This window comes from Sus scrofa, chromosome 3, assembly GCF_000003025.6.
Source record: "Sus scrofa isolate TJ Tabasco breed Duroc chromosome 3, Sscrofa11.1, whole genome shotgun sequence".
Classification (NCBI taxonomy): domain Eukaryota; kingdom Metazoa; phylum Chordata; class Mammalia; order Artiodactyla; family Suidae; genus Sus; species Sus scrofa.
In genome coordinates this window covers 17,135,643-17,162,850 of record NC_010445.4, presented here as the reverse complement: position 1 = coordinate 17,162,850, position 27,208 = coordinate 17,135,643, and the positions used below count along the sequence as shown (strand labels likewise).

The 27,208-nt window shown below is 52.3% G+C and overlaps 1 protein-coding gene across 2 annotated transcripts in view; it reads left to right on the top strand.

Annotated features, from left to right (window-relative positions):
- The window catches only part of ITGAD (integrin subunit alpha D), a 33,616-nt gene extending 6,926 nt beyond the window's left edge, over positions 1–26,690 (top strand). The window contains exons 3-30 of one of the 2 annotated variants that reach the window (XM_021086386.1): positions 93–195; positions 324–394; positions 520–634; positions 3,595–3,725; positions 4,827–4,972; positions 8,599–8,752; positions 8,857–9,007; positions 9,214–9,287; positions 10,753–10,882; positions 10,962–11,104; positions 11,268–11,408; positions 11,503–11,712; positions 12,815–12,945; positions 13,055–13,194; positions 14,712–14,866; positions 15,126–15,257; positions 16,049–16,122; positions 16,362–16,503; positions 19,328–19,441; positions 19,561–19,640; positions 19,749–19,832; positions 23,738–23,816; positions 23,966–24,073; positions 24,182–24,259; positions 24,655–24,768; positions 24,914–25,015; positions 25,277–25,387; positions 25,842–26,690. In XM_021086386.1, coding sequence (XP_020942045.1) covers positions 338–394; positions 520–634; positions 3,595–3,725; positions 4,827–4,972; positions 8,599–8,752; positions 8,857–9,007; positions 9,214–9,287; positions 10,753–10,882; positions 10,962–11,104; positions 11,268–11,408; positions 11,503–11,712; positions 12,815–12,945; positions 13,055–13,194; positions 14,712–14,866; positions 15,126–15,257; positions 16,049–16,122; positions 16,362–16,503; positions 19,328–19,441; positions 19,561–19,640; positions 19,749–19,832; positions 23,738–23,816; positions 23,966–24,073; positions 24,182–24,259; positions 24,655–24,768; positions 24,914–25,015; positions 25,277–25,387; positions 25,842–25,943 — 3,198 coding nt within the window. In that variant the 5' untranslated portion in view covers positions 93–195; positions 324–337 and the 3' untranslated portion in view covers positions 25,944–26,690. The remainder of the gene's footprint in view (positions 1–92; positions 196–323; positions 395–519; positions 635–3,594; positions 3,726–4,826; positions 4,973–8,598; positions 8,753–8,856; positions 9,008–9,213; positions 9,288–10,752; positions 10,883–10,961; positions 11,105–11,267; positions 11,409–11,502; positions 11,713–12,814; positions 12,946–13,054; positions 13,195–14,711; positions 14,867–15,125; positions 15,258–16,048; positions 16,123–16,361; positions 16,504–19,327; positions 19,442–19,560; positions 19,641–19,748; positions 19,833–23,737; positions 23,817–23,965; positions 24,074–24,181; positions 24,260–24,654; positions 24,769–24,913; positions 25,016–25,276; positions 25,388–25,841) is intronic. The other variant, XM_021086387.1, reaches the window with a different exon arrangement.

Sequence of the window (27,208 nt, the reverse complement as noted above, 5' to 3'; positions counted from 1 at the left end):
GCCAAGTCTCACTTCCCCATGACACTTCTTCACCCAAAGCACCTTGTGCCCCCCACCCCTCCTGAGACTATCTGTCATGGTTGTGCCCCCAGACTCGTGGTGGCAGCCCCCCTGGAGGTGGTCGCAGTCAACAAAACGGGACAGCTATACGACTGCGAGGCAGCCAACGGCCTCTGTCAGCCATCTCGCTGAATAGTGAGTGACTGAGCCTCCACCCCTCCTACCCCAGGCCGTCCCCTCCTCAGCCTCCAGCCTGGACTCCCCCCCACCCCACCCCGGGAAGGGTGTGCCATGCGTGTGACCCTCTGTGTCTGCCCTCCCAGCACCCCCAGAGGCCATGAATATGTCCCTGGGCCTGTCCCTGGAGGCCTCCACCAACCTCTCCTCGTTGCTGGTGAGTTTTTCTGGGGCCCAGGAGCTTCTTAAGGAGGAACCGGGGCCAGAAGGAGCTGGGGCTGGGGGTGGAGGTGGGGGGAGCGTTCTGGGGATCCCCTCGTCCACACAGGCCTCTGCCCGCAGGCCTGTGGCCCAACCATTCCCAAAGCCTGTGGGGAGAACATGTACGCCAAAGGCTCCTGCCTCCTGCTGGACTCCCGCCTGCAGACCCTCGGGACGGTCCCCACCGCCCTGCCAGGTAGGTCCCCTAGAGCTGGCAGTTCTGCGCAGAGCACACGCTGGCGCTGCTCCTGCGTGCAGAGCCTGAAGCCCAGGCCTCCCTGCACACAGCCCCTTCCCAGAAGCCCAGCAAGGACAGGAGGGGCCGGGAGCGCTGTCTGGCCTGGCAGGATGGGTGACTCACGGCAGCAGCCCCACGCTGGGTGAGCTGTGACAGCTCTGATGGGAAAGGAGGGGGCCCTAGGGTGATGCCGCTGCTGCAGGAGGCCTGAGGGGCTTGCCAACAGGGGCAGAGACGTGTCCTAGTTCCAGAGGAAGGGCCTTGGGTGGTGAAAATGTGACGACAAGAGATCCCAGAGGGAGGCAGTTCTGGGTCATTCACAATGGACCTGCCTGGGGCTCCCCAGACTCACCCATCCCCTGCCAAGGGGGGCCACATGGTCTGGCCGTGGGGAGAGTGAGGCACAAGTTTGCCAGCACGGATGTCTTCCACGGAGAAGGGTGCCTGGAGGCCCCACCGAGGCTTCTCTCTAAGAGTCAGTGCCTGCAAGTTTATCTTCTTTGTCCTTGAGCTAGTGGCTCCGTTGCCTGGGCCTTAGTTTCTCATTGGTAAAACGGAGCTTAATAATCAAAATGGTGGGAGTTCCCATTGCAGTTCAGCGGGTTAAGAACCCAACTGGTATCCATGAGGACACAGGTTCAATCCCTGGCCTCGCTCAGTGGGTCCCGGATCTGGTGCTGCCGTGAGCTGTGGTGTAGGTCGCAGACTTGGTTCCAATCCCACTGTAATGTGGCTGTGACATAGGCCGCAGCTGCAGCTCTGATCCGACCCCTAGCCTGGGAACCTCCGTATGCTGCAGGTGCAGCCTAAAAAGGAAAAAAAAATCAAAGTGGTTATTAAGATTCAAAGATATGATACACATGGTGTTCCCATCGTGGCAAAGTGGTTAATGAATCCGACTAGGAACCATGAGGTTGCGGGTTCCATCCCTGGCCTTGCTCAGTGGGTTAAGGATCCGGCGTGGCCATGAGCTGTGGTGTAGGTCAAAGAAGTGGCTTCGATCTCTTGTTGCTGTGGCTCTGGCGTCGGCTGGTGGCTATAGCTCCGATTCGACCCCTAGCCTGGGAACCTCCATATGCCATGGGAGCAGCCCTAGAAAAAGGCCAAAAAAAAAAAAAAAAAGGCTAAGATGTGAGACACATAAAGCTCTTAGATTCCTGCCCGGCACATGCAGGTGCCCAGAGGTAGCCATGGTGAGTGATTTTCTAGCTGAAGACCATGAGTTCAGATGAGGAGGAAGATGCAGATAAACTGCCCCGTCTGTGGCATCAGAGGAAATAACGGGCTCCAAGCGAGTGCCAGGGGCCTTTCAAGGCGCTGACTTGAGAGCCATGCTTTGAACCACAGAAACCATAATGCCACCCAGGGTGGCCTTTTAGCCAAAGGTGAACCAGAGACAGAAATACCATCCAGACCAAATTGTGAGAAGAGAGTATGCAGAGGGGACAGAGAGAGTGGAAAAAACTCTTGCGGTTACCATGCCCCACCCCGGGGTACCTGTGGGCAGGGGAGATGCCTTTAAACACAAGCTGTGGTGATAAGGAGTGCCAGGCACCCCGCTGTGGTGAGAAGGGGGGCACATGAGGGCTGGGTTTCCTGGGCTTCACGGAAGCAGGTAAGGAAGTGATCTGCCCCTTCTTCTCGGCATCAGTGCACCCACTGGTTGTGTAGGTGGGATGGGGGAGGAGAAGCAGGGACCCGACGAAGGCATTTGTGCATCAGTGGCCTGAGGCTGCTTGCCAGGGCTCAGCGTCACACCTCAGCACCACAGAGGCCTGATGGCCCAGCGCCCTGGGCCCGATACAGGATGTGGGGTGCTGATGGGGGCCCCGACTGCGTTTGGCACCCAGGCCACAATCCCTTCTTGAAATGTCTCATTTGTTGACGTGTGGATGATGTGTCTTTTCACTGCAGTGTGCACTCCACCTGGGCTAAGGCGAGCCCTTTTTTTACAGCTGTGGTCTGTAAACACATCGGATCTTCCCAGAAACAGACTCCGAGGCTCTCTTGGGAGTGTTCTTGGGAACAAGCCCCACAACAATGAGAAGGAAGCAGGACTGGGCCGATGGAGAGGGTGGACTAGGAGGGGGCTTCAGCTGACCCTCGGGGAGCTGGGAGCATGGCCACATAGGGCTCACCCCCAAGAGCAGGCGGTGTAACCTTGGACACCCAGTGACACGGAGGGAGGGACGTTGCTAGGAGCCATTGACAGCCAACTCCCTGCAGCTGGGAAGGAGGTCCTCCAGCCCTCTAGGGGGCAGTCTTGGCAGCACCTCGTAGCCTCTGCTGCAGGTGTATCCTGGGGCCCAAAACATGCCTGGCACATGGTGCGGACAGTAGTAACAGGTACCTGTTAATGGGAGGCCAGACCCCGTCTTAGGTACTTTATGTGCATATTCATTCTTTTTATCCTTGCAACAATCCAATAACAATAACAACAATGTGGTAGGCACTATTATTACTCATTTTACTGATGGGAAAGACCGAAGCCCCATGAAATTATGTAACTTGCCCCAATGTACTACTAATAGGGGCCAGAGCTGGGCTTTGAGCCCAGGCTCCCAAATGCACGCTCTGAATCACCTAGTTAAATTGCCTTCCCCTGTGCCCTACAGGAGCACCGGAGTATGTATTAAGTATTTGTTGACTCAGTGAACGAGGAGCCCCCCAGGCTCCCATCCTGTCCTCCTTTCTCCACTTTTCCAGGCCTTGTAGGAGGAGGGGAACCACAAGGACTCCGCTGAAGGGGAAGTAGCTGGGGCGATGGATTGGGACTCCTCAGTGGAAGGTGCCAGAAACTGGGTGGGGCTCGAGCCCTATGCCACGAATGGCCCCCTGACTGTGGAGCAGGAAGGGCTTCTGGGCTCCTGGAGGTGGCTGGAACCACACGTGCATCTCTGATCTCTTCCTCCCTGCAGAGTGTCCCAAACAAGAGATTGACATCGCCTTCCTGATTGATGGCTCTGGCAGCATTGACCAAAATGACTTCAAGCAGATGAAGAACTTTGTCAGAGCTGTGATGGACCAGTTCATGGACACCAGCATCCTGGTGAAGACTGTCCCCCCCCCACCAACCCCCGAAGGCCTGGAGAGCAGGGTGGAGGAGGGTCTGGCATCGCTGGGGGCTGGCTAGGTGGACCTGAGCCAGGAGGAGGCTAGGGTCCAAGGTCAAGTTATGGTCCCAGAGTAGGGCCAATCGATGTGAGCCCTGACCTGAGGAAGTGGCTTCATTGCATTTACTATGTCCCCAGGTCACAGGGAAGACAGTGTTTTTGCTGGTTAAATACATTGAAAGGATTGTCAAATAATTTTGCTGTGAAATTTGATTGATGGTAATTTGACCAAAGAATTGATGCTTTCTTTATTAGACTTTCCACGTAACTCATGATGTCTTTATCTTGTTATTTTATTTCCCAATAGTTAGTGTATGTGCATGCAAAAACTCTTGAGAAGCGAGCAAGCATAGCCTACAAATTGATTTCATTTCAAGTCAAAGTTTAACAGATATTGTGGCGGGCAAAGTTATTTTTTTAATTTTTTTTTTTTTAAGGGCTTCACCTGCTGCATGTGGAGGTTCCCCGGCTAGGGGTCAAATTGGAGCTGCAGCGGCCAGCCTACACCACAGCCACAGCAACGCCAGATCCCAGCCTCGTCTGCGACCTACACCACAGCTCACGGTAATGCTGGATCCTTAACCCACTTAGCGAGGCCAGGGATCAAACCTGCATCCTCATGGATGCTAGTCAGATTCGTTTCCACTGAGCCACAATGGGAACGCCAAGGATATTCTTTATAAACTATGTCAGAAGTATGATTTGGCTTTGATTTTGCAGTTTCTTTCTTTGGGGGCAGTTTATTTTTTTCTGAGTTCCCATAGATATTTGTTGGGCCTCAAAACCACATGGAACATGGCTTGTAAATACATTATCCCCAAATAAAAAATGTACTAAAAAGCAACTCCTGGGAGTTCCCTTCTGGCACAGCAGAATAGGGATCCAGCGTTGTCACTGCAGCAGCTCAGGTGGCTGCTGTGGCACGGGTTCGATCCCTCGCTGGGGAACTTCCACAGACCATGGGCATGGCCAAAAAAATCAGACCAACCAACCAACCAAAAAGCACCTCCTGAGCGCCCTCTTCTTGACCTTCACAGTTCTCACTGATGCAATACTCAAACCTTCTGAAGACCCACTTCACCTTCAGCCAATTTCAGACCCACCGGAGCCCTCAGAGCCTGGTGGATCCCATCGTCCAGCTGAAAGGCCTGACGTACACAGCCACGGGCATCCAGACAGTGGTGTAAGCTCCCCCTCCCGTTGTCTGGGGAAACGCTGCTGTCTCACTGCTTCCCGGTGCTGGGTCTGCACAGCCCTGCTCAGAGGCTGAGGGCATCGTGGGAGAAGGGGGCCCACGGGGAAGGGAGGGGGCTGCAGGCGGGGTCCTCCCTGGAGTGTTTCTAGTGCCCTGTCTCATCAGGTTCCCCTAATCCGGGGATCTGGGATGGGATTCCTCTGCAGTCTCTCCTTTTCCTGGCTTTGGATTGGCTGGACCCTGAGCCCACCGGGGCAGGTGGCGGCGGGGAGGGGGGGGGCGAGAATTGCTTCCGGGTTCCCAGCCCAGCTTCCCGCTTGCTCCTTGGGCTACCTCTGGAGTAACTGATGCTTTCTAAGTCTCTGGCACCTGTCAAATGAGGATAAACTCACAATGTGGTTGTAAGGATTAAATGAGATCGTGTGGGTGAGGGGATTCCACCTTTCTTGTGAAATGCAAGATCACGGGTTGGGGATTTTATGCCTAAAGTGATGCAGCCCCTGCTTCCTTCCACGGAGGGACTCAGGAATTATTGCCAAGTGTCTTCTTTGTGCCTTTCTCCCCGCTCACCTTTGTCCACCCCCTCAACCCTCGTCCCTTCCAGTCTGCTATGTTAACCTGGGCACATGCCACATGTCTGCCCAGCACTGAGGACGAGGTGGTCCAGGAAGAAAATGGCTTAGGTGGTGAGGCTGGAACAGAATGTGTGGTTCTTACGGGAAAGAACAGGGCAGAATGTCTGGGACCCTTGACTTCCTGACTTCTTGGGTGCTGCCCTGGAAGTGGTGCTGGAGAAATGCTGAAAGAGACATGATCTCTCCAGGAGTTCCCACTGTGGCACAGTGGAAACGAATCCAACTGGGATCCATGAGGATGCGGGTTCGATCCCGGGCCTCACTCAGTGGGTCGGGGATCTGGCGTTGCCGTGAGCTGAGGTGTAGGTCAAAGGCTCGGCTTGGACCCCAGCATTGCAGTGGCTGTGGTGTAGGCCAGCAGCGGTAGCTCTGATTTGACCCCAGCCAGGGAATTTCCATATGCCATGCGTGCAGCCCTAAAAAGCAAAAAAAAAAAAAAAAAAAAAAAAAAAAAGGCATGATCTCTCTAGAGACACCCTCTTTGCTTCTGGGTGGCTTTTCTGCCCTGAACACTGACCCCCCTCTGGAAGGGAACAACCAGGAGGAATGCCTCTGGCCTTTGAGTTGAAAGTCACCCAGGAGTAGTGTCCCTTCCTGGCCCCTAAAGGGCCTGCTAATAGCGGGGCCATGGTGTGATTTTCAATATCCATCCGGTCTCCATCTCATACCCACTCCCCAGAGCCGAGCCCAACTCTGCCACTGACTGGAGTTTTTGTTTTATGGGTATTTTTTAGAAGTTCTATTACAGGGAGTTCCTACTGTGGCTCAGCAGTAACCAGCCCAACTGGTATCCATGAGGACATGGGTTCAATCCCTGGCCTTGCTCAGTGGGTTAAAGATCCCACGTTTGGCTGTGGCTGTGATGTAGGCCAGTACCTGCAGCTCTGATTTGACCCCTAACCTGGGAACTTCCATATGCCACAGGTGCAGCCCTAAAAAAAAAAAAAAAGAAATTACTACAAAAAAAGAGAAAGGAAATAGCATTAAGAACATTTTTGGGGAGTTCCTGTCGTAGCTCAGTGGTTAACGAATCCGACTAGGAACCATGAGGTTGCAGGTTCGATCCCTGGCCTCGCTCAGTGGGTTAAGGATCTGGCGTTGCCATGAGCCGTGGTGTAGGTCACAGACACGGTTCGGATCTGGCAGTGCTGTGGCTGTGGTGTAGTCCAGTGTCTCCAAAGCTCCGATTGAACCCCTAGTCTGGGAACCTCCATATGCCCTAGAAAATAGACAAAAAAAAAAAAAGACAACATTTTTGAAAAAAAGTTACTTATGTTCCCTCTAGTCAACCACCTCCCAGTATTTTAGCAACAAGAAAGGATAAGTACAAATGAATAAATAAACCCTACTCTCAAAAAGCAGAGTGTCACAGTTGCCCTGAGATGCAGTGGGTTCCTGATCCAGCATTGACACTGCCGTGGCGCCAGTTCAATCCCTCCCTCCACCCCGGGGAATTTCCACGCGCCTCGGTTGCGACCAAAAAAAAAAAAAAAAAAAAAAAAAGTGCAATGTTATTTCCATCCTTGTCTTTATTCAGACATACTTTATTTTATTTTATTTTTTTGTCTTGTCTTTTTAGGGCCGCACCCGCGGCATATGGAGAGTCTCAGGTTAGGGGTCTTATTGGAGGTACAGCTGCTGGCTTATGCCACAGCCACAGCAATGCCAGACCCGAGCCGTGTCTGCAACCTGTACCACAGCTCACGGCAATGCCAGATCCTTAACCCCACGAGCAAGGCCAGGGATCGAACCTGCAACCTTATGGTTCCTAGTTGGATTCATTTCAGCTGAGCCATGACGGGAACTCCCAGACGTATTTTATAGAGTCACAATCAGGGCAGAAACTATTTTCTTTCTGTTTCCCCTCCCCACCACCACTGTTATATAAACCTGCTCCATGTTTCTCTACAGCTTGTATTATTTTCCTTTGAAATGGCTGTGTACTTTTTTCACCAAGGGGCTGGGTCGTGATTTGCTAAGCCCCTTCCCTAATGTTGACATTTAGGTTGTTTCAGTATTATATTGGGTATGTGTATGTTGTTTGGTGCGTGTGTGTGTGTTTATTCTGAGTTTGTAGAACATGAGCATATAGTTAGTTTTTCATCATTTGCAACAGTTACCATAGAATTAATGTTTACTTGTAGTTCAGTGAGGGTTGTAGAAGCTTGACCTCATTGGATCCTCAGAATAACCTGATATTATTTATCTCCATTGCCTAACAAAACACTGCCAAATTTAGTGGTTTAAACACCTCTTCTGTCGCTATTTTTCATGATCCTGGGGCTCAGCTGCTCCCACATGGAGTCTCTCGTGTGGCTGTGGCCAGGTGGCATCTGAGCCTGGAATACGAGAGCTTCATTCCCATGGCTGCTGCCTCGACAGGACTGGCGGGAAGGCTGGGCTCAGCTGCAAGAGCTGGGTTTCTCTCCTTGTGTGGCCACACCATGGGGTGCCTCTCACAGGTTGGCCAGACCTCTCTCCTGGTGGCTCAGGGCCCCCCCCAAAGTGCAAAAGCCACCAAGGCTTCTTAGGCCCGTAGCTGGCACAGGGTCCCTTCCATGGCAGGCTGCTGCTTAAGGAGCACGGATCAGATTCAATATGATAAGGGAACCAGGTGCAGCTTACTGGGGGGCATCTTTGGAGCCTGGCTATGGCGCACTTATTGCTCTCATCTCGCATGGAGAGAAACCGAGGCTCAGAGAGGTCAGATAGCGTGCCCAAGTGTGTCTGACCCACGGGAAGGAGGTTCCATAATGGATGGAGTTTTGGCACAGGGCCTCTGTACTTTTGTCACGGGCCTCATAAATGGTCAGTATGACTCTCAGAAAAGACCGAATCCATTTCTGAACGTGTCTGACAGCGTTTCAGGGTACCAGGACTCCCCAGTCTCTTCAGATAGGCTTCTAGTGCCGTGAATGATTTCTTTCCAGCATCTCAATAGAGTCACGCCGCACCCCGCCCCCTTTTCTTCCTTGACAGGAAAGAACTATTTCACAGTAAGAATGGGGCCCGTAGCAGTGCCAAGAAAATCCTCATTGTCATCACAGACGGGCAGAAGTACAAAGACCCCCTGGAATACGAGGATGTCATCCCCCAGGCAGAGAAAGCCAACGTCATCCGCTACGCCATTGGGGTGCGTCCGGTTCCTGGTGACCCCACCGCCACCCAGACGCAGCCTGCACCTCCCCGTGTGGAAGGGCTGGCGGCTCCTCCTCCTCAGCTGCCTGTCTGTTGCAGGTGGGAGATGCTTTCCAGGAACACAGTGCCAAGCAGGAGCTCAGCATCATTGGCTCCTTGCCTTCGAAGGACCACGTATTCAAGGTAGACAACTTCGCGGCCCTCAGCAGCATCCAGAAGAAGCTGCAGGAGAAGATCTTTGCGGTTGAGGGTAGGGAGCGTGTGCGCTTGGGTCTCGGCATTGAACGAGTCCCCACCCCGTTGTCCCCCACAGTCCTGGGGACCCATCCCTGCTCGTAGTTCCCCCCAAACGGTTCCCCAGAACCCCAGCCCCAGACCACCTTCTCCTCTCTCTGCTCTGAATCTCTGCTCTGGTCTTGAGGTCTCCGGAGGTCCGAGTGACCTGTTTCCCCACAGGAACACAGTCCAGGACCAGCAGCTCCTTCCAGCACGAGATGTCACAGGAAGGCTTCAGTTCCGTCCTCACAGCGGTGGGTGGAACCACAGCGTGCTTGCCAGACAGGACTCAGGCACCCACTCTGGGCCAGCCCTGGGCTGGGAACTGGGACCCAGAATAAACAAGAAAGTGGACCCTGTCCTCAAGCTCACCATCCGCCACCTAGTCTGGGAAAGACACACAGGCAGTGTGTGTAGGTGCTGGAAGCACAGCAGAGAAGAGGAGAGCCAAGGTTCCTGCTCTCCCGGAGTGCAAACTAGTGGAGAGGAGGGGACAACAAACACACATACATACATACACATACACACACAAAACAAACAAAAGACTTTCAGATTGAGGAGTTCCCGTTGTGGCTCATGGCTAATGAATCCGACTAGGAACCATGAGGTTGCGGGTTCGATCCCTGGCCTTGCTCAGTGGGTTAAGGATCCAGCATTGCTGTGAGCTGTGGTGTAGGTTGCAGACGAGGCTCGGATCTGGTGTGGCTGTGGCTGTGGCCGGCAGCTACAGCTCCAACTAGACCTGTAGCCTGGGAACCTCCATATGCCATGGGTGCGGCTCTAGAAAAGGCAAAAAGACAAGAAGAAAAAAAAAAAGAACTTTCAGATTGAGATAGAGAAAGAGGAGATCAGAGGAGGCCTGAGGAATAACAACTGAGGCTAAATGATGAGAAAGGGCTAGGCCTGGAAAAATCTGGAGAGATTGTGGGAAAAGCAAGTGCAAAGGTCCTGAGGCAGGAACAAGCTTGCTGCACTAGGGAGACAGAAAGGCCAGCACCAAGGCAGCCTGGAAAGAGAGAGCCGGAGAGATGGGAATGACCAGACCGTGCAGACCGAAGCCTGACTTGTCTGAAAGTACCTGTGTGTTCAAAATATCAGCCTAATATTTGAGGGGGACATAGAAATGGAACAAGTGCGGTTATGAGTCAGTCCCTGACGCTGGGTCTTGGGCACCTACAGGTTCATCACACATTTCTTTGGATTTTTGTATTGGGTCTATCCATGATCAAAAGTTGGAAAAGGCACTAGAGCATTCAGAGGAGGAAATGCCTATCACCTCCTGAGGGAGCCAAGGAAGACCCCACAGAGGGGACTTTGAGGTTGACTCTTCCGGAGGGAGGAGTTGAGCCCCAGAAAGAGAAGAGAGAAGGGGCCAGGCCAGAGGTTTAGCACATTTGGGAACAGAGGGCGACTCCGCAGGCTTGACTGGGGAGGATCCCAGATGCCACGCCCAGGGGCGTGGTCACAGGAGCCATTGGTTTGCCAGCAGGGCGGTCGCTGCACATCTGGGTTGGAAGAAACCCAACCCTGGGGCAGTAGGTGAAGCAAAGGAGGGCAAGCGAGGAGGCAGAAAGGGCAACGGGTGAGAGGCGCTGGGGCTGAGCCTGTGGCGACGACAGCGGGGATGCGCTGAGAGATAAAGGAGTCAGGGAGGCATTGCTTTGGAATAGGCTGTCTTCTTCTTCCCACCTGCTCAGCCCTGGAATCCTTTCCTCCCAGGACGGACCGGTTCTGGGGGCTGTGGGGAGCTTCAGCTGGTCTGGAGGTGCCTTCCTGTACCCCCCACATAGGAGCCCCGCCTTCATCAACATGTCTCAGGAGGACGTGGACATGAGGGACTCGTACCTGGGTGAGGCCAGGCTGCGGCTGGGGGACGGGCAGGGGCTGGGGTCGGGGGAAGCCTCCGTGCTGAGGCCTGGCCCCCCCAGGTTACTCGGCAGAGCTGGTCATCTGGAAAGGGGTACAGAGCCTGGTCCTGGGGGCCCCGCGCCATCAGCACACCGGGAAGGCGGTCATCTTCACCCAGATGTCCAGACAGTGGAAGCCGAAGGCTGAAGTCGCAGGGACCCAGGTCGGGTGTGGAAGAGGGTCTCCAGGGGCAGAGGGCGAGGAGATGAAGGGGGCGTGGGGCCCGTGGGGGAGGTGCTAGTGTCTGGGGAGAGGCGGGACCCAGCCCAGAAGGGGGCGCCTCTGGGGGGGGGGCAGGTGGGGTGACTGCAGGCTCCGCCCTCCAGGTCGGCTGCTACTTTGGGGCCTCCCTCTGCTCCGTGGACGTGAACAGAGATGGCAGCTCCGACCTGGTCCTCATCGGGGCCCCCTATTACTATGAGCAGACCCGGGGGGGCCAGGTGTCCGTGTGCCCCTTGCCCAGGCGGGTGAGTGGCTGCTGAGCCCCGGGCTGGGTGGGGTCTGGGTGTTGGGGCGGGGGGGTTGCCTGGCTTGGGGCCTGACCCTGGTTTCGTCCTGCAGAGGGCTAAGTGGCGGTGCCGGGTCATTCTCCGCGGGGAGCAAGGCCACCCCTGGAGCCGCTTTGGGGCAGCCCTGACAGCGCTGGGGGATGTGAATGGGGACGGGCTGATGGACGTGGCCATCGGGGCCCCGGGGGAGCAGGACAACCGGGGTGCTGTCTACCTGTTTCACGGAACCTCGGAGCTGGGCATCAGCCCCTCCCACAGCCAGGTGAGGGCTCCCTGCTTCCACCTCTCCTGTTCACCTCCTTTCCCCATCTTGGATTTACCTGATGCCACCTCTCATCACCACCTCAGCTGTGACCATTCCCCTCCTCCTTTTAGTGGTTTATTTCCCTGAATTGCACCAGGCATGGCTAAGGACAAATTCTTCTCTCCTTCGGCTCCAAACAGCCTTCAAACTGTGTGAACAGCTTAGTGGTTAAGAGATCCCAGGCCCCACGTCAAATGCCTGCCTAGCCCTGTGAGCTGCGTGGCCTTAGGCACATGACTGACATAGCTTTAGCGTCCTTCTATGAAACAGTAAAGGATGAACGAATTGCATTGGCTGCTGCTTCTTTTTAGAGTATAGCTGATTTACAATGCTGTGTCTATTTCTTCTATTTATTTATTTATGTGTCTTTTTAATGCCAAATCATCGGCATATGGAAGTTCCCAGGCTAGGGGCCCGAACCAAAGCCACAGTCACAGGCCTACACCACAGCCAAAAGCTACGTGGGATCCAAGCTGCGTCTGCGACCTATGCCACAGCTCATGGCAACACCGGATCCTTCACACACTGAGCGAAGCCAGGGATCAAACCCTCATCCTCAGGGATCCTAGTGGGGTTCCTTAACCACTGAGCCACAACGGGAACTCCCAGTGTTGTGTCTATTTCTGCCGTACAGCATAGTGACCCAGTCATACATATGTCTACATTCTTTTTCTCACACTCTCTTCCATCATGTTCTCTGCCCAGAGATTGGACATAGCTCCCCGGGCTGTACCGTAATCCACTGGTTTCTTGTAACAATAATCAATGCGAGCGCTAAGCACGCCATTCCTCAAACATTTAGGGATGAGCATGCAAATAATGAGAAAAAGAATCCATTACACTTTAATTTTGTTACTAACCTACAGCCTCATGATCCTCATTGGACCCCAAGTGCCCCCCTCCCAGCCTGGGACTCTGGGCTCCTCACTTGGCCGGCTCTCCACCCCTCCCCTCTCCTTTTCAACTTCTCCATTCTGTGTCCTTCCCACCTCTGCCTTCTCGAACCTCCCCAGTCCCCTCTTCTTGACTCCCACGTCTTTGTTTTCCCCTCTCTGGCCAGCGGGTCGCAGGCTCCCAGCTCTCCCTCAGTCTCCAGTACTTCGGGCGTTCGCTGAGCGGGGGTCAGGACCTCACCCTGGATGGACTGGTGGACCTGGCCGTGGGGGCCCAGGGACATGTGCTCCTGTTCAGGTGACAGCTCCCCACCTCCCCTCCTTATGTCCGATTCACCAAGCTGCCCCCTCCTCTGTTCCCCTTCCGGGACCAGAGGCCAGTCCTCAGCCCCTGTGTGCACCCCCAGGAGCCGGCCGGTGCTAACCGTGGACGTGGCTATGAGATTCCTGCCTCCGGAGGTGGCATCCCAGAACTGGGAACAGCTGCCCATTGCCCTGAATGCCACAGTCTGTCTCACCATCCACAGAAGCTCCAAGGACCAGCTGCGTGAGTCTCTTCCAGGGAGACCCAGACCCTCACCCCGCTAGAGGTCCCCAGCCCTGTCCTCAGGACAGACGGGTCCAGGCACCCAAACTGGACCATCCACCCAGCTGCCCTTCTCCCTCTCTCTTCCCACACCCAGGTCTCTGGGTTCTGTCTCAGGAGACACCTGAGGTCTGCCCCTTCCTCTCCACCGCCCCAGCCGGGCCCTCCTTCCTGCCCACTTTGAACTCCGTCCACGGCTATTCTTGTGCCTCTCCATAGAGAACGGCAGCGATTGGTCCTAAACACTGCTTAACACCCCTGGCCCACCCCCTTCTTGCATTTATAAAGACCCACAATGCCCTGCTGTGGGGGCCTCTCCAGCCTCTCCTCATTTCCCTTCCCTTGCTCCATACACTTTTTTTTTTTTTTTTGGCAATGCCCACAGCATGTGGAAGTCCCCCGGCCAGGGATGGAACCTGAGTCACAACAGTGACAATGCCAGATCCTTAACCTCATTGAGCCACCAGGGAACTCAACTGCTCCGTACTTTTTTTTTTTTTTTTTTTGTCTTCTTATGGCCGAACCCACAGCATAGGGGTTCCCAGGCCAGGGGCAAATCGGAGCTGTAGCTGCTGCTGCCTGATGCCACAGCAACGCAGGATCCGAGCCGTGTCTGTGACCTACACTACAGTTCACAGCAAGGCCAGATTTTTAATCCACTGAGCGGGGTCAGGGATCAAATCCGAGTCCTCATGGATACTAGTCAGATTCATTTCCACTGAGCCACAACGGGAACTCCCTCCATACACCTCCAGCCTCCCTCTCCCTTCTGATCTTTTATTTATTTTATTTTGGTCTTTTTTAGGGCCACACATATGGACGTTCTCGGGCTAGGGGTCCAGTCGGAGCTGTAGCCACCAGCCTACACCACAGCCACAGCAACGTGGGATCCTTTAACCCACTGAGTGAGGCCATGGATCCAACCCGCATCCTCATGGATACTAGCTGGGTTTGTTACCGTTGAGCCACAACGGGAATGCCTTGCTACAGTCCTTTTCTTTTTTTATGTATTTCTTTTTTTATGATTTTTATTTTTTCCATTATAGTTGATTTACAGTGTTCTGTCTCCCTTCTGATCGTAGCCCCTGTTCCCAGTCTGGGCTTTCTCCCTCCCACTCCCCGCCTGACACCTGCCCATCCTCCAGGTCGGATGGAACTCAGATAGAACCCATCCAGGAAGGCATCCCTGCCCCCCAGGTTGAGTTAGCAAGCCCCCCTTGGTACCCCCTGAGGGTCCCGCCCTTGCGAGGGTCGTGCCATGATGTCATGTCCTGTGTGCTGGTCTCTGCTTCTAGACTGTGTGCTTACGGGGGCTGGGACCTTATTTCTCCACCTTCTCCACATGCATCGCCAGCACCTGGTACACAGCTCAGGGCTCACAGCAAGCCCCAGGCAAGTCTCTACTGTGGGAAAAACCGGAAACAGAACAGTCGAGTTTCTCTTTAACGTTCTGTCTTCCGTCCCCGCTTCCGCTTCAGGTGACGTCCAGAGCTCCGTCAGGTACGATCTGGCCTTGGACCCAGGCCGTCTGATTCCTCGTGCTGTGTTTGCTGAGACCCAGAACTGGACTCTGACTCAAAGAAAAACCCTGGCACTGGGAGAGCACTGTGAAACCCTGAAGCTGCTTTTACCAGTGAGGACTTTGGTGTCTGGAAGAGGGACTGGGGGTAGGGGGAGCTCTAGGCGAGCCTCTGGCATCTCCCATCCCTGATGAGGGAGGAAGGGCGGGGAGCCTGGGGCTCCGGGCCACAGTGGGAGGTCGGGGGATGATGCTGGGGCCAGGGAGCCTGGCTCCACAGCTTGAACAAGGTGCTTCTGGACGATGGGAATGGAGGCAGTGAAGGAGAAGCCCCAGTGGTAGCAAGAGTTCCTGAAAACGCCTTCTCCCTCAGAACTCCGTGGAGGACGTGGTGAACCCCATTATACTGCGACTCAACTTCTCCCTGGTGGGGGAGCCCATCCCCTCATCGCGGAACCTTCGCCCTGTGCTGGCCGTGGGCTCACAGGACCTCTTCACGGCTTCTGTGAGTCTTCTGAGGATGTCCAGGGATGCGCTGACTTTGGCTGTGTCTCCACGTGCTTAGGAACCTACATGGCTCCCAGCTGCCCAGCAACGATATCAAATCTAAGAGGCTTCCTCCCAGTTGCCTGCCCAGCTTGGATCCCAGCTGGGGCTCCACGTCACGCCAACACGCACCCTCTGGTCCTCATTCCCGAAGTCCCTTCCCAGCTTTTCTCCTCTCTACCTCTGTGCCTTGGGCCATGTCCTCTCTCTTATGTGGTGAACATCTCCTCCTCTCCACCTCCAAGATCTCCTCTTACCTCCAAAGCCCCAGTCTTATCTCCCCGCTTTTGAATACCACACTTGGCATCTGTCACTTCTCCTCTGACCTTCTGTTGCATCAGGGTGAAACCAAGCCAAAAATCACACGACTGGAGTCACAGCCATCCGCGTCTGCTTCTGTGATCTCTTGGAATTGTAGGTTCCTTGAGTGCAAGAACCAGATCTACTCACCTTTCCTAACCTGCAACCTGCCCCGTTACTGACAACTAATCACGTTCATGTTCCAGCGTGGGTTGGATTTGATTCCTCAACTAAACTTCATGTTCCTTGAAGCCAAGGATCTTGTCTTATCTTTTTTTTATATATTCGAACTGCCCGCCCCCATTGCCCCACTCCTTGCCAGCATCTAGCGTGGCGGCGCTGGGTGCAAGGTGGATGCTCAGTAATAGGCAGTGTTGATGAGGGCTCCTAAGGATGGAATTGAGTTGGCGTAAGATATGGATGGGAAACAGACCTCCTGTTTTGCTGCAGCTCCCCTTTGAGAAGAACTGTGGGCAAGATCACCTGTGTGAAGGGGACCTGAGTGTCAACCTCAGCTTCTCAGGGTGAGTTCTCTCTCCTCTCCCATCCAGACGCTCAAGCTTTTGAGTGTCCCATCCTCACAGGATGAGAAGGCCACGCGTTTCCCTTTGGCTCTTGTTCTAACGAAGAATGCTTTCGATGGGAAGGTTATCAGCCCAGAGCTGAGTTCCCAGAGCCCTGCCCCTGCCCCTGCCCCTGATTCAGGTCCAGCCTATTTCCTGTGGAAACTTTCTCCAGGGCAGCCTTGTCCTTCCTTGTTCAGCCTGCAGACCCTGGTGGTGGGGAGCACCCTGGAGCTCAATATGACAGTGACTGTGTGGAATGAGGGCGAAGATTCCTACCAAACGGTGATCAGCTTCTACTATCCAGCAGGGCTGTCCTATCGGCGAGTGATAGGAATCCAGGTAAACAGTACCCTTGAGCTCTAGTGCCTGGGACCTCCTCTGCCTTGAGTTATAGCACCTTCCTTTGAATTCTTCTATGTTGAAATACAAACACACACAAGCGCATGAGGCGTATGTATAGTTTAATGAATAATATTAAGCAAAAGTCTAGGTAATTAATATTTGGGTCAAGGGAGTTCCGTCGTGGCAGTGGTTAATGAATCCAACTAGGAACCATGAGGTTGTGGGTTCGATCCCTGGCCTTGCTCAGTGGGTTAAGGACCCAGCGTTGCCGTGAGCTGTGGTGTAGGTCACAGATGCTGCTCAGATCCCGTGCTGCTGTGGCTCTGGCGTAGGCCGGTGGCTACAGCACTGATTGGACCCCTAGCCTGGGAACCTCCATATGCCACAGGAGTGGCCCTAGAAAAGGCAAAAAGACCAAAAAAAAAAAAATTAATATTTGGGTCAAGAAATAAAGGACTGCTAGTACCTCCAGAAGCCCTTTCAATCTGTGCCTTTCTTCGTCATAATCTCACACTCTCCCTGAAGGCAGTCACTATTCTGACTTTGTGATAATTAGTACCTTGTATTTCTTTATTCCTAGATAATACTGTTGGGTTTTGTCAGTATGTGCATGGAAACATGTCATATGTTCCTTTTTTCCTGCAATTTTTTTTTTTTTGGGTCTTTTTGTCTTTTTAGGGCTGCACCTGCGGCATATGGAGGTTCCCAGGCTAGGGGTCGAATCAGAGCTGTAGCTGCCAGCCTACACCAGAGCCACAGCAACGCGGGATCCGAGCCGCGTCTGCGACCTACACCACAGCTCACAGCAACACCGGATCCTTAACCCACTGAGCAAGGCCAGGGATCAAACTGCAACCTCATAGTTCCTAGTCAGATTTGTTTCCGCTACGCCACAACAGGAACTCCTTTCCTGCAATTTTTTTAAGGCCACACCCATGGCATACGGAAGTTCCCAGGCCAGGGACTGAATGAAATCCGAGCCACAGCTGTGGCCTACACCACAGTTGTGGCAACGCTGGTTCCTTTAACTCACTATGCCAGGCCAGGGATCAAATCTGCTCCTCCACAGTGACCTGAGCTGCCGTGGTTGGATTCTTAACACACTGTGCCACAGTGGGAACTCCCTCCTGCAATTTTGAAAGTATGGTTGATTTACAATATTATATTAGTTTCAGGTGTACAACACAGTGATTCAATATTTTATAGATTATACTCCATTTTAAATGATTATAAAATATTGACCGTATTCCCTGTGCTGTGTAGTATACTCTCATATCATATTTATTTCATATGTAGTTTGTACCTCTTAACCCCAAATGAATCTTGCCCCCTCCCCATTCTTCTCTCCACTGGTAACCACTAGTTTGTACTCCAGATCTGTGAGTGTTTCAGCCTTGTTAGTAGGTTCTGGTTGGTTATCTATTTTTATTTTATTTTTTTGAGAGATGTACAGACACTGCAACCATTACCTGAGTTGTGATAATGAACATACCTCTTACCCCAATAACATCCCTGTACGCTTTGTCTGTTTTTTGTCTTATATATGTACGCACCGTGGCACATGGAGGTTCCCAGGCTAGGGGTCTAATCGGAGCTACAGCGGCCAGCCTACACCACAGCCACACAACGTCAGATCCTTAACCCACTGAGCGAGGCCAGGGATCGAACCTGCAACCTCATGGTTCCTAGTCGGATTCATTTCCACTGCACCATGATAGGAGCTCCTGGTTATCTATTTTATCTATGTGGTGTGTATATGTTAATCCTAAACTCCTAGTTATCCTTCTTCCCACCCCTCTTCCCCCATCTCTCTTATTTTTCTGTTGACTTGTCTATCTTTTTCTTCTGCATCATAAGAGCTCTTTACATATTCTGGTTACTAGTCCTTTTCCAGTTATATGTGTTCAAATATCTTTTCTAATCCTTTTGCTTGTTTTTTTCAGTCTCTCTGTAGTGTCTTTTACTGAATGGATAGTCTTAATTTGATTGTGGCTGATTTTTATTGAACATTTCTTTTCTATTTAGTGTGTTATGTGTGTATCATTTTAAGAAATAGTTCCCTGGTCAGAGTTCCCGAGTTCCCATCGTGACTCAGTGGTTAACAAATCTGACTAGGAACCATGAGGTTTTGAGTTCGATCGCTGGCCTTGCTCAGTGGGTTAATGATCCGGCGTTGCCATGAGTTGTGGTGTAGGTTGCAGACATGGCTCAGATCCCGTGTTGCTGTGGCTCTGGTGTAGGCTGGTGGCTACAGCTCCGATTAGACCCCTAGCCTGGGAACCTCCATATGCTGCAGGAGCGTCCCTAGGAAAAAAAAAAAAAAAAAAAATTCCCCCACATTATCTTCTAAAAGATTGATCATTTTGGAGTTCCCATTGTGGTTAGTGGTAATGAACCTGACTAGTATCCATGAGGATGTGGGCTTGATCCCTGGCCCTGCTGAGTGAGTTAAGGATCTGGGGTTGCCATGAGCTGTGGTGTAGGCGGGAAGCTGCAGCTCTGATTCAACCCTTAGCCCACGAGCTTCCACATGCCTCCGGTGCAGCCCTAAAAATTAAAAAAAAAAAAAAAAAAAAAAAAAAAAAAAAAAAAAGATTTATCATTTTGCCTTTTCACATTTAAGTCTTTAATCTAGTTGGGATTCTAATGTATGGAGTGAGGTAGAGATCCAGTGTTTGTTTGTATGGGCCAACTTTCCCAGGACCATTTACTGAAAACACTGTCATCTTCCCTACTGCTTGTCAATGCCACCACTGTTACATATCAAGCTCATATAGGCATGTGGGTAAGTTTTTAAAAATTCACTCCCCTCCTCTGGAAGCAACCCCCGCAGCGTCCCCTGCGCCTGGCATGTGAGGCGGTGACCAGTGAGAACAAGAGCCTGAGGAGCAGCAGCTGTAGCATCAACCACCCCATCTTCCAAGGGGGCATTAAGGTTGGTATTGCCCACTTAATGCCAGTCCTTGTCACTCTTCTCCCTTGTCCTGATCTGTTTCTTTCCCTTGCTCTGCCATAGCCTTTCCTATCCCCATCCCTTCTTTCTTCCTCCCTCAGGGCACCTTTATAGTCACATTTGATGTCTCCTATAAGGCCACTCTGGGAGACAGGTTGCTTCTGAGGGCCAATGTAAGCAGGTGAGCCCAGGCCAGGTATGGTGTGTCCCTCACCCTCCCCGCCTCCTGCCCCAGCCAGGAATCCTTTCCTGGATTCCTCCCCAACCAGGTGCCCCCTTCTCTCTCCAGTGAAAATAATAAGCCTACAGCCAACAAGACTACCTCCCAGTTGGAGCTCCCAGTGAAATATGCTATCTACACGGTCATCAGCAGGTACTTAATCCCTTGGCCCTTACTCTAAGTCTACTATCTAAGCCTAGAGTACAACAGCCTGCCTTTTTTTTTTTTTTTTTTTTTGGCCCATTTGTGGCATGTAGAAGCTCGGGGGCCTGGGATCAAACCCTCACCACAGCAGCAACAATACTGGATCCTTCACCTGATGAGCTACCAGGGAACTCTCAGTCTGCTCTTTTCAGGATGGGTAGCCAAGCTAGCCCCTCTGATTCCTCACATGGGAATTTTTTTTTTTAATTAAAGTATTTTGATTTATAGCATTGTGCCAATTTCTGCTGTACAGCAAAGTGGCACAGTCATACATATAAATACATTCCCTTATATTCCTTCCATCATGGTTTATCCCAAGAGACTGGATATAGTTCCCTGTGCTGTACAGTAGGACCGCATCGCTTATCCATTCTAAATGGAATAGTTTGCATCTACTAACCCCAAACTCCCAGTCCATCCCACTCCCTCCCCCTTCCCCTTTGGCAACAAGTTGGTTCTCCATGTCTGTGAGTCAGTTTCTGTTTTGTAGATAGGTTCATTTGGGACATGTTTTAGATTCCACATATCAGTGATGTCATGTGGTATTTATCCTGCTCTTTCTCACTTACTTCACTCAATATGAGAATCTCTGGTCATATCCATGTGGCTGCAAATGGCATTATTTCATTCTTTTTTATGGCTGAGTAGTATTTCATTGTCTATATGACCACATCTTCTTAATCCATTCATCTGTTGGTTGTTTCCATGTCTTGGCTGTTGTGTTGTGAGCCACATGGGAAGTCTGAGTCTTGGCTATTGTGAATAGTGCTGCTTGGAACATACAGGTGCATGCATCTTTTTGAATTGTAGTTTCGTCTAGATACATGCTCAGGAGTGGGAATGCTGATCATACAGTAGTTCTATATTGAGTGTTCTGAGGAACCTCCATACTGTTCTCCATAGTGGTTGTATCAATTTACATTTCCACCCTCACATGGGAATTCTTTTTTTTTTTTTTTTTTCCCCACTGTACAGCAAGGGGGTCAGGTTATCCTTACATGTATACATTACAATTACATTTTTCCCCCAGCCTTTCTTCTGTTGCAACCACATGGGAATTCTTGTGAGCAACCACACATTTATGCCATAATACCATACCCCATAACTCCTGGTCCTTCTCTGATGAAGCGCCCTGCTAGTGGGACACATATATCTTGCCACCACCCAGCATCCCCTCCTCTCTCTCCAAGATGCAGGCTCCCTTTAACATGAAGCCAATGCTGTCCTTTGTGCTAAACACGAATGTGCTGAATTGAAATTATTAGATTAATAAGACTGAGGCTTTTCTGAGCACTTTGTAGTGGTTGAGTTTGTCCCCAGCAGGATATGGTCTGTCACCACACAGAGCAGGGAAAAGGTCAGGTTTTCACAAAACTCAGAGGAGAGCAGAAATGTGAGAAACTGCTGGCAAGGCCTAGGCAAGCCACAGGAAAGGGGAGGGGAGGGCTGTGCGCTGGGTCCTGGAGGTGGGGGAGGGAGTGGGGCGGGCCAGGATGGGGACACACAAGAAGCCCCACCCACCTGGCTGTTTCCCAGAGGTTTTAGAGTTGATCGGAAAGCTTAAAATATTGTCGTAGGGTGTTCCCATCGTGGCTCAGTGGTAGTGAACCCGACCGTATCCATGAGGATGTGGGTTCAATCCCAGGCCTCGCTCAGTGGGTTAAGGATCCAGCGTTGCTGTGAGCTGTGGTGTAGGTCACAGACAAGGCTCAGATCTACAGCTCTGATTGGACCCCTAGTGTGGGAACTTCCATACGCTATGGGTGCAGTCCTGAAAAAACAAACAAATATATATGTATATGTATTTTCATGGGTCAGAGTTTGCTGCTGATGTGCCAATTTTTAGGGAACTAGAGAAGGGGGTCACAGGTCATTGCCCTTCCAAACTCCACATGTGAATTTCCCCTTTTGTCCATGGGAAAACACTGAAACTCATTAGCTTCCAGTTCCACGTACTTATGATAGGCCAGGCATCATTTTAAGTACTTTACATGTATTTGCATTCATTTACCCCTCCTGTTAGCTCTTACAGTTATTGTTCTAGCCCTTTTCGCCAACACAGAAAGTCCAGAGGTTGAATGACTTAACCTCTGTCATTCAGCTGGTAAGTGACAGGACCAGGAATCAGACCCAGATGGTCCGGCTCCAGAGCTGTGCCCATGGCCATAGATGACATGTCTCTCCAAGGAATGGCGAAGCGGAGGGATTTACTCAAATTTGAAAAGAGGTTTAGAACTGGAAGATGTTAAGGTGAGAAAACTGAAGCAGAGAGAGAAAAGGGTGGAATAGGGAGCAAAGAGGAAGGCTAGCACACTAAGAAAAAATAGATTTTAACATTCTTGGCACTGCTACAAACCTCATCACAAGTCCAGTGCATGGAGTTCCCACTGTGGCTCTGCAGGTTAAGGACCCGACTAGTATCCATGAGGATGCAGGTTTGATTCCTGGCCTCACTCGGTGACGTTGCCACAAAGTGTGGTGTAGGCTGCAGGTGCGGCTCGAATCTGGTGTTGATGTGAGCTCTGATTCGACCCCTAGCCTGGAAACTTCCATATGTTGCAGGTTCGGCCCTATGAAGCTTAAAAAGAAAGGAAAAGAAAAGTCTCTTACAGGCACTCTTATTAGCTTCTCCATTTTCAAGAGGGAAAAACTACTGGGGTCCAGGGAGGTTAAGGAATGTGCCTTAAGTTACTCGCGTACCTGAGGTGGGAGCCCAGGTGGTCTGACTCCAGAGCCCACACACTCAATCATCAAGCTGATAGTCACAAGCCTGGGAAAAGTCAGGGGGTGGGCTGCTTTGGGGGCTGGCCTGGCTTCTAGACGCTGGTTACTGGTGAAACATGCAGGTCCCTCTGCCTGTTTGCCTGAATTCTCTGAGCCCTTAGGTGTTAAGCTCTGGGAAGGGAGGGATGATAGCTTGTTAAGAGTGGGGTCAAGCACACGGCCTGGGACATGGTAAATGTTTACTGAAGGAGGCCCTGGGTGGATGGATGGATGGACAGGAAGCCACCTGCAGCCTGGAACATTTATGTCCACTCCATGGGCTTATGTTCACACACCATCTTCCCTCACATCTACTTAACTGCCCCAGGATAGCCACGTCTATTTTCTTTACCCCATCATGGGAGGGCTTGCACCCCATCTTTTACTGAGTGTTCCAGGCTGTGCTTCCTTCAAGTGCCCTTAGGTTTATCTGCTCTGGCAGCTGCCCCTGCAAGCATGATGGGAGGTCTACTAGAGAAAGCACAGGGAAGGCCTTTCTTCTATGGGAAATTTTTTTTTTTTTTTTTTTTAGGGCTGAACGTGCAGTGTATGGAGGTTCCCAGACTAGGAGTCAAACAGGCCTACGATACAGCCACAGCAATGGCAGGATTGAAGCTGCGTCTGCAACCTACACCACAGCTCATGGTGATGCCAGATCCTTAGCCCACTGAGCGCGGCCAGGGATCGAACCTGAGTCCTCATGGAGACTAGTCGGGTTCATTACTGCTGAGCCACCACAGGAACTCCATAGGCGAAATATTTTGTGTTGAGCCTTTAAGTGGAAATTTCCAGAAAGGGAGTGGGTAAGGACATTCAAAGCAGGACAAAAACAAAAAACAAAAAAGATCTTGTGCAAAGTCACAGGGCTAGGAAAGAGCAGGGGACTCAAGGGCCAAGCTACCATCCTGGGTGGCCAGGCAAAGGTCATGGAAGGGGAGGAGCTGAAGCTGAGGCCACACAGGCACGTGGAGCCATCGTGACTCCCCTGGGGCGTATCCTGGGTCCAACCGAGCCCTCGGCATTGGGCTGGGGTGCGACTGAGGGTGGTCCCACGGCTGTTTTGCACCAACAAGCCCGCTCTCTCTCTGCAGGCAGGAAGAATCTACAAAATACTTCAATTTTTCAGTCTATGACAAGAAGAGCAAAAAAGCAGCTGAGCATCGATACCGTGTGAGAGGCCAGGGGGGATCAAAATTGTCCTGCCCCTGGCGGGGAAGCTGGTGGGGGAGATGGAGAGGGGCCGGGGGCTGGAGGAGGAAAGGGGAGGAGTTGGGGGTGCTCTGGGGCCCACAGTGACTTTCTTTCTCAATTTTCTGCAGGTGAATAACCTGAGTCAGCGAAGTCTGGCCATCAGCGTTCATTTCCGGGTCCCCGTCCGGCTGAACGGTGTGGCTGTGTGGGATGTGGCCATGGTGGCCCCTTCACAGGTGCCACCTGCCTCCCTTCCCCGTCCAGGGTCCGACCCCACAGTGCCTCACACCCTCTTACCAGGGAACCGCTGAGTATTCTGTGGTTTTTTTTCTCTCTCTCCCTAGAGTCTCCCCTGTGTGTCAGAGAGGGAACCTCCCCAGCATCCTGCCTTCCAGACCCAGATGCCAGGGACCTCCGTGCTGGTGAGAAAGGCCCTGGACTCCCATTGCAGGACCAGCCGCACCCTGAGGGATCCAGGAAGACGCTGCTAGGTGGCGGCGACATATTCATGTGCTGCGATTCTGCCTCTCTTGAATCTGACAGATTTTCTCGTGATGCCTGTTTTTTTTTTTTAGTGTCGCACCTGGGGCAGAGGGAAGATCCCAGGCTAGGGGTCAAGTCGGAGCCACAGCTGCTGGCCTCCACCACAGCCACAGCTATGCCAGATGCTTATTAACCCACTGAGCGAGGCCAGGGATTGAACCTGCATCCTCATGGATACTAGTTGGGTTCTTAACCCACTGAGCCACAACGGGAACTCCCTTGGTTCCTCCTTAAATGAAAACCCACCTCAACTTCATTCCTCTCCCGCCCCCAGAACTGCTCCATGGCCGACTGCCTGAGGTTCCGCTGTGACGTCCCCTCCTTCGGCGTCCAGGAGGAACTTGACTTCAGCCTGAGGGGCAACCTCAGCTTTGACTGGATCAGCCAGGTGCGTGGGCCCAACAGCAGAGCCCCTTCCCAGACTCAGGGGGGCCCGAGGTGGTGCCTGGGTCCCCTCCAGCCGGGCTTCCCTCTGACCCCGCGTCCTCTCCAGCCTCGCTCTCGGCTCTCCGCCCCCCCCTTCTCTTCCGCAGACGGCGCAGAAGAAGGTGCTGGTCGTGAGCGTGGCCGAAATCACCTTTGACAGATCCGTGTATTCCCAGCTTCCAGGACAGGAGGCGTTTTTGAGAGCCCAGGTAGTGACCGTGTGATGGGCAGCGGCCGGGCTGGGCAGAGAGCTCCCGCTGCCAAATCTGGGCTGCGGGGTGGGGGGCTTGCGAGCCTGGACAGTGGAAGGGCGGAGGTCCCTGGGCAGGACGCAGGTCCCTGAGCCCATGAGAGCCTCTTTGTGGCGCCCCTGGGAGCCGGGCCGAGGGAGGAGGGGAGGGCGTGAAAGGCTGGGGAACCGGGAGGGGTCCGGGACAGCAAAGGCCTGAGAGCTTCCGATCCCCCATCAGATGGAGATGGTGCTGGAAGAGTATGAGGTCCATAACCCCGTCCCCCTGATTGTGGGCAGCTCCGTGGGAGGACTGCTGCTGCTGGTTCTCATCACAGCCGTGCTGTACAAGGTGAGTGTTTCACCCCACGCCTGACGCCGCCACCATCCAGCCCCTGCCCCCATATAGACAGGATGGAACAGCAGGGAGAACTCCAGACAATGGAGTCGGGCAGGTCTGGGGACATATTTTGGCTCTTATTGACCGTTTAACGTCAGGCAAGTTGCTCAGCCTCTCTGAGCCTGTTTCTTTATTTTTAAAATCGGGATAATGCCCACATCACATCCTGGCTGAAATGGGCAGGCACGAAGCCGGTGTAGGCAGAATTTATGCTTTTCTGCTGTGGACTGTGTGTGTAACCACTGAGCTTGGTTCAGTAGATAATACATAATAGCTGTTGCTCACCTAAGTGATCTGGCACAGAAATACAAGTCAGCTTAGTTCCCTTCTCCGTCTCAACTTGTTCCTGTGCCCAGCTTTCTACCTGCCCTCTTAGCCAGATGTTCGGATTTATTTCCCCTCACAGTGTGGCTTCTTCAAACGCCAATACAAAGAAATGATGGGTAACCAGCCTCAAGACGCTGCCACACTCAGTGGGGAGGATTTCAGCAGTGAAGCCCCCAATTAACCTTCGTCCTAGTAATCCACTTTCCCATTTATCTCCGCTCCCACGGGCTCATCCTGGCTTAACCTACAAATCGACTTCCGTGGGAATAACGTCTGCATAGATCTGGGCTGGCCTAGAGCAGCTCAACCAGGTACTCAGTCAGGTGAAAGATTTTTACATTTTTACACATCTGCAAACAGACTTCTTCAGTGATGACCTACTTTTTACAGAAGCCGGCACAATGCCAGCATGAACTCTCATTTATACAGGAATTGTCCCATTAAATGAGGGTGTTTATAACACGATTTCCTTGGATGAAAGAGCTCTAATCCAGGGACCTGAATGCTGTTTTAGTAAGACTGGGGCTGGGGATAAGAAGACCTGCTTGTGGGTAGAAAATGTTCTCTCAGAGTTCCCGTTGTGGCTCAGCGGTAATGAACCTGACTAGTATCCATGAGGACGTGGGTTCCATCCCTGGCCTCGATCAGTGGGTTAAGGATCCTGCATTGCCGTGAGCTGTGGTGTAGGCCGAAGACTCGGCTTGGATCCTGCATGGCTGTGGCCGTGGTGTAGGCCGGCAGCTGTAGCTCCAATTCAACCCCTAGCCTGGGAACCTCCATATGCCTCGGATGCAACCCTAAAAGGAAAAAAGAACTCATGTTGCAACAGAGCAAAGGGTGGGGAAAAAAAAAATGTAATGTATACACGTAAGGATAACTTGATCCCCTTGCTGTACAGTGGGAAAATAAAAAGAAAAGAAAAAAGAAAGTGTTCTCTCACCTCCTCAGGTGACTGAGGGCTGTAAGCATCTCTTCTTAATGGTGCTGTGAGTAGAGTTGGGAGAGGAAGCCAAAAGAAGTGGGGGGTGTGTGTGTGTTGGTCATGGGTTCCAGCTCAGGTTTCAGGCTTCTTGGGAATGGCAAGTGACTAACTGTCCTAGGGGGGGAATGAAATGTCCAGAGAGTGTTTAAACCAACACACCCCTTGAATGGGGTCCCCAGAAGCCGGGAGGACCAGGCTTCCAGAAAGGGAGCATCTAGTTCCCCCCAAATAATACAGAAGACCCACTGAAGGTGCTCAGAGAGAATGACGGAAACATTCCAAGTCCAGAATGAGGTCATGAAGCCGCACACACAAGGCTGCAGACCCGCCATTTGAAATCACTGTTGTCTCCAGACACCTGGAATTCACAGAGGCCCTCAAGGTGTGTCAGGTAAAAAGTGGTATACTTCAGCGTCTGCAGCCCTGAGCCTCCAATGAGCTGCCTGAATTTAAGCCATTTACTC